This window comes from Coregonus clupeaformis, unplaced genomic scaffold, assembly GCF_020615455.1.
Source record: "Coregonus clupeaformis isolate EN_2021a unplaced genomic scaffold, ASM2061545v1 scaf0116, whole genome shotgun sequence".
NCBI lineage: Eukaryota > Metazoa > Chordata > Actinopteri > Salmoniformes > Salmonidae > Coregonus > Coregonus clupeaformis.
The window spans coordinates 550,108-561,472 of NW_025533571.1; the positions used below are offsets into that span (position 1 = coordinate 550,108).

Consider the following 11,365-nt stretch of genomic DNA (forward strand, 5'->3'; position numbering starts at 1 on the left):
TTCCAGGCCGGGCGTTGTTTTAGCAGACTGCTGTAACCATGGTCCACCAGGCCGGTCGTTGTTTAGCAGACTGCTGTAACCATGGTGCACCAGGACGGGCGTTGTTTTAGCAGACTGCTGTAACCATGGTCCACCAGGCCGGGCGTTGTTTTAGCAGACTGCTGTAACCATGGTCCACCAGGCCGGGCGTTGTTTTAGCAGACTGCTGTAACCACGGTCCACCAGGCCGGGCGTTGTTTTAGCAGACTGCTGTAACCACGGTCCACCAGGCCGGGCGTTGTTTTAGCAGACTGCTGTAACCACGGTCCACCAGGCCGGGCGTTGTTTTAGCAGACTGCTGTAACCACGGTCCACCAGGCCGGGCGTTGTTTTAGCAGACTGCTGTAACCACGGTCCACCAGGCCGGGCGTTGTTTTAGCAGACTGCTGTAACCACGGTCCACCAGGCCGGGCGTTGTTTTAGCAGACTGCTGTAACCACGGTCCACCAGGCCGGGCGTTGTTTTAGCAGACTGCTGTAACCACGGTCCACCAGGCCGGGCGTTGTTTTAGCAGACTGCTGTAACCACGGTCCACCAGGCCGGGCGTTGTTTTAGCAGACTGCTGTAACCACGGTCCACCAGGCCGGGCGTTGTTTTAGCAGACTGCTGTAACCACGGTCCACCAGGCCGGGCGTTGTTTTAGCAGACTGCTGTAACCACGGTCCACCAGGCCGGGCGTTGTTTTAGCAGACTGCTGTAACCACGGTCCACCAGGCCGGGCGTTGTTTTAGCAGACTGCTGTAACCATGGTCCACCAGGCTGGGCGTTGTTTTAGCAGACTGCTGTAACCATGGTCCACCAGGCCGGGCGATGTTTTAGCAGACTGCTGTAACCACGGTCCACCAGGCCGGGCGTTGTTTTAGCAGACTGCTGTAACCACGGTCCACCAGGCCGGGCGTTGTTTTAGCAGACTGCTGTAACCACGGTCCACCAGGCCGGGCGTTGTTTTAGCAGACTGCTGTAACCACGGTCCACCAGGCCGGGCGTTGTTTTAGCAGACTGCTGTAACCATGGTCCACCAGGCCGGGCGTTGATTTTCTTTTCTTTATTTCTTTTTGAAATGATGATGAGACCAAACTGGAAATTACATGGACATTAATCTCTCTCTCTCTCTCTCTCTCTCTCTCTCTCTCTCTCTCTCTCTCTCTCTCTCTCTCTCTCTCTCTCTCTCTCTCTCTCTCTCTCTCTCTCTCTCTCTCTCTCTCTCTCTCTCTCTCTCTCTCTCTCTCTCTCTCTCTCTCACCCTATATCTGTTATTCTCTCTCTATTCCTCTCTTCATTATACAGACCCTGTGTGTGATTCATTAGCTTTTATCGTCTTCATTTGAAGACGGGCTGTGAATAATTAGACTAGCTCTGTTTGTCCAGCATCTCCACACACACACACACACACACACACACAGAGACACACACACACACACACACACACACACAGAGACACACTGAGACACAGAGGACTCAACTTCAGACTATTACCGCCTCCTCAGAATGTAAATAAAATCACTTGCAAATCAACAGCTAATGATTGAATGTGGAGTGTCCCTCCGGGGTATGGTGGTGATGAACCCCGCATAGTGGAGTCAAACAGCCTGCCAGAGTCGTTAAGGTTCTCTCCTTGAAGCATCCCGTCTGTCTGTCATAATTCATTACTATTGCTTAGAACCCAGAGACTGATTGATTTAGGGACCGGGACGTTCTATGACAGGTTACAGAACAGTCATAGAGCTTATGTCAACTGATTTAACCAGTCTTTTATTTAAAGAAGCCTGTCTGTCATAAATCATAGCAATTCCTAGGCCTACATAACTAAGAGAGTGACTTAGGGACTGTGATGTTCTATGACAGGTTACAGAACAGTCATAGGGCTTATGTGAACCGACCTAACCCTTTAGAGATGAAATGTTTGACACACACCACCATGCTTCTCTCATCTGTCTGACTTAACCCTGACTAAAGAGATGACTATTTTCAGCTGCGTATGGTATGGGTCACCACAGGAAACAAGGGACAGTCTCCTGGGTTGTATACCGTCCACATGATCCATTGTCAATGTTGTGTCGCCTACACAGTGTCTGAACAGTTGAATCAATGGGTTTCCTTTCCACACACAAACACACACACACACACACACACACACACACACACACAAACACACACACTACCTTGCCTTTATTGATGGGGAAACAAATCCATACACTTACATATCGCAAATATATTATATCGATATTTGACTCAATTTGTACTGTAGGTAGACAGAACTTGTGGGTTAGCCAGCGCTAGTCGGCGCTAGTCGGCTGTAGCTACACCAAAACTACGCTATTTTTCATCCTATAGCTTGTTCTCCAAATCTTCTTTTAAAATAGTGAGTCAACATGTTTTCAGCTACTTTTATTTCCCTGACTGATCTAAGCTAGTTTTCTCCTGCTCTCTCTCGTCTCTCCGCAACAGACATATGGTGAGCAATGTGTTCGGAAACAGAATTGCCGTATCGAATCACAATATCCTGCATATTGTAACGATCCCGGCAGTCTGAGTCGGGTCCGGTCTGTGTACTAGTTTTTCTGCTCGTGATCTCCAGTTTCCCGAGGGTTCTGGAACGCTCCCTGCCTGGTTGCCGGGCAACGTTGCTAGGCAGGAGCTCTCTTGATTTCCGCACCTGCATCCCATCAGCAATCTGCACACCTGGTCCTGATCATCACCCTTCTTAGGCTCTGGCCTAACATCCATTCCCTGCCGGATCGTTAGCCATGAACAGTATGTTTATCAGCGGATCAGTCTTAGAGCTTAGAGCATTAGTTTTGTTGTTTTGCACCTTGTTTGCTTGTTGTATGCTTACCTCCGTTTTGTTCTCCCTGCAGTCACTCGTCCGGAACCTTCACCCAACCTCTGCCTGATGGTCGGCGGCTGCCGAGCCATCATTGGACCAACTACTGCACCCTCAACAACTCATCCACGCCGCCCGCTCTGTTCCCTGGATTATTCAGCAGCACTCGTGGATCAGTTAAATAAACACTCACCTTTGACACCACTTACCTTGTCCTGGTCTGCTTCTGGGTTCTGGCTTAGTAAACCGTGACACATATAGAATCACGAGAATCACAATACATATCGTACCAGCACCTAAGTATCGTCATAATATCGTATCGTGAGGTCCCTGGCCATTCCCAGCCCTGCTGGCCTTATAAATCATAATCAAAGTGTGTGTGAAAGCAGGAAAAACCACAGAAGCAACTAAATGTAGACGTCTCTCCTCTCCTCTCCTCTCCTCTCCTCCCTCTTTTCCTCTCCTCTCCTCTCCTCTCCTCCCTCTTTTCCTCTCCTCTCCTCTCCTCTCCTCTCCTCTCCTCTCCTCTCCTCTCCTCTCCTCTCTCTGCTCCTCTCCTCTCCTCTCCTTCTCTCCTCTCCTCTCCTCTCCTCACTCTCCTCTCCTCTCCTCTCCTCTCTCCTCTCCTTCTCTCCTCTCCTCTCCTCTCCTCCTCCTCTCCTCTCCTCTCCTCTCTCTGCTTTGTAGCGTCATCAATCACCAAGCACCGTGTTTTTCTACTGTTGATGAAACCGTCTTAAAACTTGCTGCTTGCATATTTAATGTCATTGTCCACTGGCTCAAACAATGGAATCTGTCTCCCTGACACCCTTTAACACACCTTTCAGGGAAAGACTCTATTATCTCTGAGACGGATAGGATGGTAAAAAACCATCTAAATGATATCCAAACTTCAAATGGGGTGCTGTGTATCTTTACAAACAGATGATGTGTTGTTGTTGTTGTTGTTGTTGCTTTAGTCAACATAATGCGTCGCTACGACGACCATCAGGGAATCTATCAGTCTCCGCCGCAGTCACTCTGCAATGATAAGCTGTGCCCCCCCCCCACACACACACACACACGGCTAACCTCTATCAGGAAACAAGGCATGTTTCATGGGTAGGGAGAAGGCAGTTAACCTAACAAAGGACTCCAGCTCTGAGCTGTGTCTAATATAATGTGCCTGGTCAAAGAGACAGAGTTTATAGAGATAACAGAGGCCAGTAGAGACCAAGGTAAACAGCTCTTTAACGGGTTCATCATGTTAGAAATAAGGAGAATAATAAGAGGAGACCACTTTAGAGTATTGGGATCCAGCCAGGGGGGAGGGGAGAGGAGGCCACTTCAGAGTATTGGGATGCATCCAGGGGAGAGGAGAGGAGACCACTTTAGAGTATTGGGATGCAGCCAGGGGGGAGGGGAGAAGAGGCCACTTCAGAGTATTGGGATGCATCCAGGGGAGAGGAGAGGAGAGGAGACCACTTCAGAGTATTGGGATCCAGCCAGGGGGGAGGGGAGAGGAGGCCACTTCAGAGTATTGGGATGCATCCAGGGGAGAGGAGAGGAGGCCACTTCAGAGTATTGGGATCGAGCCAGGGGGGAGAGGAGAGGAGACCACTTCAGAGTATTGGGATCCAGCCAGGGGGTTCAGAGTATTGGGATCCAGCCAGGGGGTTCAGAGTATTGGGATCCAGCCAGGGGGTTCAGAGTATTGGGATCCAGCCAGGGGGGAGAGGAGAGGAGACCACTTCAGAGTATTGGGATCCAGCCAGGGGGGAGGGAGAGGAGGCCACTTCAGAGTATTGGGATCCAGCCAGGGGGTTCAGAGTATTGGGATCCAGCCAGGGGGGAGAGGAGAGGAGACCACTTCAGAGTATTGGGATCCAGCCAGGGGGTTCAGAGTATTGGGATCCAGCCAGGGGGTTCAGAGTATTGGGATCCAGCCAGGGGGGAGAGGGGAGGAGATCTGATTGATTAGTTCCTACTCTATATCTTTACACATACTCATGCAATTAGGAACCACATTTATCGACAACCTGAGTGCCAGAGGGAACCTGGAGCGCAGCGCACCGCACCGCGTCTATAAATCTCCCCCCTAATAAACAGACACACACACACTGAATCACACAGAGACGCACACACAGAGATGACTGCGCACAAGCACACACACAGTCTCTCCCTTTATCCTACTGCCAATTTACACCACAAGCCAAGACTGATAAACCTCACACAGAAGGACTGAAATTACTCTAGAAATATTTGATGAGGGATGTCTTGAAATGTTTGGCTTTTCTGATGTTTATATAAATAAATTGTTGTGTATCACTCAGTAAATCTTACTTGACTGAAAATCTGAACAAACAACTGAATGATATTTCCACTAAGGTGAAACCATGGTTGCTCATCCCACACCAGATAACATGATGTACCTTGTCTCACGCTCAAGCCGTTATGAACTTCTTGCTCTGAGTATAGAACAGATTTTAATAGGTGTACCATGCTGCCCCTATCAGGGCATCAGAGGAACCACACACACACACACACACACACACACACACACACACACACACACACACACACACACACACACACACACACACACACACACACACACACACACACACACACACACACACACACACACACACACACACACACACACACACACACACACACACACACACACACACACACACACACACACACACACACACACACACACACACACACACACACACACACACACACACACACACACACACACACACACACACACACACACACACACACACACACACACACACACACACACACACACACACACACACACACACACACACACACACACACACACACACACACACACACACACACACACACACACACACACACACACACACACACACACACACACACACACACACACACACACACACACACACACACACACACACACACACACACACACACACACACACACACACACACACACACACACACACACACACACACACACACACACACACACACACACACACACACACACACACACACACACACACACACACACACACACACACACACACACACACACACACACACACACACACACACACACACACACACACACACACACACACACACACACACACACACACACACACACACACACACACACACACACACACACACACACACACACACACACACACACACACACACACACACACACACACACACACACACACACACACACACACACACACACACACACACACACACACACACACACACACACACACACACACACACACACACACACACACACACACACACACACACACACACACACACACACACACACACACACACACACACACACACACACACCACAACTAACAGACAGGCTTACAATTTAGTCATCTAGCAGACGCTCTTATCCAGAGCGACTTACAGTTAGTGAGTGCATACATATTTTTATTTTATTTTGTTTTCTTTTTTTCATACTGGCCGCCCATGGGAAACGAACCCACAACCCTGGCGTTGCAAGCGCCACGCTCTACCAACTGAGCTACACGGGACTGACGTGTATAGCGCATACATTTTTTCATACTTCTCTGCTCTCTTTCCCGCTTAACCGATGTACTATCTCTGACCTTATAAAACATGCTCCATCCAAAAACCTTTAGACACACACACACATTGTTATCCATTAAACAGCGATTGTGTAAACCCCGTGTTACTCCTTAATGTGAAAGCATTTTTTTTATAACGTGATAAGGGGATAACATTTAGAAGACTACTACAACAGCCTCGGGCTCTCTGCGTGAAGTTATTGATCAGAATGAACATAATGCCCTGGTAACTAACACACAGAGTAAAATCTATTGTCCAGACAGCTCAAATGACCCCTTTTAGGAGCTGAATTAGACCATTTGAAGTCCCCTCGGGGTATAGGGATTTGGGAGAGTACTGTTGTTCTCCTATAGAATTAGAATTAACTTCTATTAGCTTTACTCTACACCTCCACCACAACATGTGTCCTCTACACCCTGAAAAACATTATTTGTTGTTTACTTTTGATGTACTTTTGTGTATATAAATGTATACATTTACTTTGACAGTTCTGGGAAGTGGAACTTCCACTGAGCCTTACGGTGATCCATGGATGGACGGCTAACATAATGAACAGGCAACATTAATGTTAAGCTACACTCTAATCATTAAGGGAAGTTTACAACTACATTAACCACATGCAAAAGTTAGTACTGTATACAAGATTAATTACGCAACATACTACACCATTAGGCTATAAAATGATACTATATAAAACATGGACCTAACGTGGTCCTCTGTAGCTCAGCTGGTAAAGCACGGCGGTAGTGGGTTCGATCCCCGGGACCACCCATACACAAAAAAAATTATGCATGCATGACTGTAAGTCCCTTTGGATAAAAGCGTCTGCTATATGGCATATTATTATTACGCTGTTGGACCTTCTGAAATAACAGTACTTCAACATATGGGGAAACGAAAACCTTCATTGTGATACAATTATGAATAAAATGGATCTTGTTTTCTCGGGATGCATATGACTGTCCGTTTTCCATTGGCTGCCTGCTAACAATAAGGCACTTTTTGTCAGACGAACTCCAGTTGATTTGGCAAGTTGTAGATGCATTAAAACTTATCTACCCTCACTACACAGTGAAAACTATTTATATATATATATATTTCTTTTAACTCAACAGAAGTAAAACTGCTTTACTGTAAATCAATTAGCCCTTATCACGCGATAAGGTCCTCTGTAGCTCAATTGGTAGAGCATGGCGCTTGTAACGCCAGGGTAGTGGGTTCGATCCCCGGGACCACCCATACGTAAAAATGTATGCACACATGACTGTAAGTCACTTTGGATAAAAGCGTCTGCTAAATGGCATATTATATTGGTGTATTGCATTGGGTAGGCTACCCACACTCTGTCGCCCGTTTGGTCATGCACTCAAAGGCTACTGTCGGTTGCCCACTAATGAACGGACCGTCAGGTTCATATTGACCTGTTTCACAACAACTTATCAATAACATATATACGTTTTGTATGAAGATGATGTTGAAACCAACGTATTGATTAAGTTATTGAATGTGGTAACGTCATTGCGCGGGTTCTTATCTCTTTCTAATCTTTAAACTCATGTGACTTATTGTCAAAAAAAATATACAAAAAACAAGACTTGGACGAAAACAGATACTTGTAACCTGAAGTTGAGTTGAGAATGCGGGCAGCAGAATTGGATGTCGACGGCGCTACAGCGAGCGCACGGAAACTCTTTACGCATGCATAGCAAACTATCTCTACCTATGGAGTTCACAAATAAGTCTTAAAACGATACGATGTTGCCATAATTTGTTACCGAATCACCGGACAACAACACTAGGCTAAGTAACGGAAATAGAAACCCTACATTTCGAAGTGGCAGGATCATTTCAGGTTAATCACATTACAAGTTATTACCGCTGGCGCGTAACGTTAACCGTCAGCCCCGCTCAACACTATGCATCCAGAACTGTTGTGGTCCAACTCAAAATACCTAGCTAGGCCGATTTCAAAGAATGAAAGAAAGTCAAGCGTGACACGATGTAAACACAAAGCACCTGAACAACACCAGCGTAACCACGTAGCATACCAGACATGATTTGAAACGCAGAAAGACAGGTTGCGTTTAGAATAAAATAATGTCTTACCTTTATAGACTTCTCCTCGAACCGTCAACAGCAAGCTGATAGCAGCCAAGAGCCAATGTCTAACTTTATCCATGTCGACACGGAGCCGTTGTGTTAACCCCCGGTAGCGGGGCTAACTGGAGAGAGAAACTCGATCTTCTTCTGTCTGTCACAAGTTAGATTTCAGCCTTCCTATAGCCTACTTTACATCTAACCGACGGACGATAGTTTAACAATTCTTCCTCTTCTCTCCCTCCTTGCTTGCAGTTGGTTTGGTGAGTGTCCAACGGTTTCTCCTCTTTGACTTCCAACAGACTTGGCACGGCCGGGGAGGAATCTCGAGACTCTGGTTTTACGCGGCGAGGATAGAGTGGTGGTGGTTCCGTTCCGAGAGCTCTCTGTCTGCTGTCAGCGCTCTCTCTCTCTCTCTCTCCGGTAGAGGGTGTATTGGAGCTCTGACTGACTCCGGTAGAGGGTGTATTGGAGCTCTGACTGACTCCGGTAGAGGGTGTATTGGAGCTCTGACTGACTCCGGTAGAGGGTGTATTGGAGCTCTGACTGACTCCGGTAGAGGGTGTATTGGAGCTCTGACTGACTCCGGTAGAGGGTGTATTGGAGCTCTGACTGACTCCGGTAGAGGGTGTATTGGAGCTCTGACTGACTCCGGTAGAGGGTGTATTGGAGCTCTGACTGACTCCGGTAGAGGGTGTATTGGAGCTCTGACTGACTCCGGTAGAGGATGTATTGGAGCTCTGACTGACTCCGGTAGAGGGTGTATTGGAGCTCTGACTGACTCCGGTAGAGGGTGTATTGGAGCTCTGACTGACTCCGGTAGAGGGTGTATTGGAGCTCTGACTGACTCCGGTAGAGGGTGTATTGGAGCTCTGACTGACTCCGGTAGAGGGTGTATTGGAGCTCTGACTGACTCCGGTAGAGGGTGTATTGGAGCTCTGACTGACTCCGGTAGAGGGTGTATTGGAGCTCTGACTGACTCCGGTAGAGGGTGTATTGGAGCTCTGACTGACTCCGGTAGAGGGTGTATTGGAGCTCTGACTGACTCCGGTAGAGGGTGTATTGGAGCTCTGACTGACTCCGGTAGAGGGTGTATTGGAGCTCTGACTGACTCCGGTAGAGGGTGTATTGGAGCTCTGACTGACTCCGGTAGAGGATGTATTGGAGCTCTGACTGACTCCGGTAGAGGGTGTATTGGAGCTCTGACTGACTCCGGTAGAGGGTGTATTGGAGCTCTGACTGACTCCGGTAGAGGATGTATTGGAGCTCTGACTGACTCCGGTAGAGGGTGTATTGGAGCTCTGACTGACTCCGGTAGAGGGTGTATTGGAGCTCTGACTGACTCCGGTAGAGGGTGTATTGGAGCTCTGACTGACTCCGGTAGAGGGTGTATTGGAGCTCTGACTGACTCCGGTAGAGGGTGTATTGGAGCTCTGACTGACTCCGGTAGAGGGTGTATTGGAGATCTGACTGACTCCGGTAGAGGGTGTATTGGAGCTCTGACTGACTCCGGTAGAGGATGTATTGGAGCTCTGACTGACTCCGGTAGAGGGTGTATTGAAGCTCTGACTGACTCCGGTAGAGGGTGTATTGGAGCTCTGACTGACTCCGGTAGAGGGTGTATTGGAGCTCTGACTGACTCCGGTAGAGGGTGTATTGGAGCTCTGACTGACTCCGGTAGAGGATATATTGGAGCTCTGACTGACTGACTAAATGTGCTGGCACGCGCCAAGCAAAAGCAGAGGAATTCACTGGAACGCGGGAACTGGTGGAGTCCCCTCCTACTTCTTCTCTTCAGTGTTATTACAGTTTGGCATCTAACGTTATCTACCTGCTTGTCTGTTTGTGAGAAAGTAGCCTAACAGGTCTCACCGCCAAGGACAAGGTACAGTGGGGAAAAAAAGTATTTAGTCAGCCACCAATTGTGCAAGTTCTCCCACTTAAAAAGATGAGAGAGGCCTGTAATTTTCATCATAGGTACACGTCAACTATGACAGACAAATTGAGAGAAAAAAATCCAGAAAATCACATTGTAGGATTTTTAATGAATTCATTTGCAAATTATGGTGGAAAATAAGTATTTGGTCACCTACAAACAAGCAAGATTTCTGGCTCTCACAGACCTGTAACTTCTTCTTCAAGAGGCTCCTCTGTCCTCCACTCGTTACCTGTATTAATGGCACCTGTTTGAACTTGTTATCAGTATAAAAGACACCTGTCCACAACCTCAAACAGTCACACTCCAAACTCCACTATGGCCAAGACCAAAGAGCTGTCAAAGGACACCAGAAACAAAATTGTAGACCTCCACCAGGCTGGGAAGACTGAATCTGCAATAGGTAAGCAGCTTGGTTTGAAGAAATCAACTGTGGGAGCAATTATTAGGAAATGGAAGACATACAAGACCACTGATAATCTCCCTCGATCTGGGGCTCCATGCAAGATCTCACCCCGTGGGGTCAAAATGATCACAAGAACGGTGAGCAAAAATCCCAGAACCACACGGGGGGACCTAGTGAATGACCTGCAGAGAGCTGGGACCAAAGTAACAAAGCCTACCATCAGTAACACACTACGCAGCCAGGGACTCAAATCCTGCAGTGCCAGACGTGTCCCCCTGCTTAAGCCAGTACATGTCCAGGCCCGTCTGAAGTTTGCTAGAGTGCATTTGGATGATCCAGAAGAGGATTGGGAGAATGTCATATGGTCAGATGAAACCAAAATAGAACTTTTTGGTAAAAACTCAACTCGTCGTGTTTGGAGGACAAAGAATGCTGAGTTGCATCC

At 47.7% G+C, this 11,365-nt stretch overlaps 1 protein-coding gene across 1 annotated transcript in view; it reads right to left on the reverse strand.

Annotated features, from left to right (window-relative positions):
- The window catches only part of LOC121580570 (receptor-type tyrosine-protein phosphatase mu-like), a gene marked incomplete at its 3' end in the record, with an annotated part of 542,380 nt that extends 533,379 nt beyond the window's left edge, over positions 1-9,001 (reverse strand). The window contains exon 1 of the mRNA XM_045213497.1: positions 8,588-9,001. Coding sequence (XP_045069432.1) covers positions 8,588-8,660 — 73 coding nt within the window. The remainder of the gene's footprint in view (positions 1-8,587) is intronic.
- Positions 9,002-11,365: the final 2,364 nt, after the last annotated feature.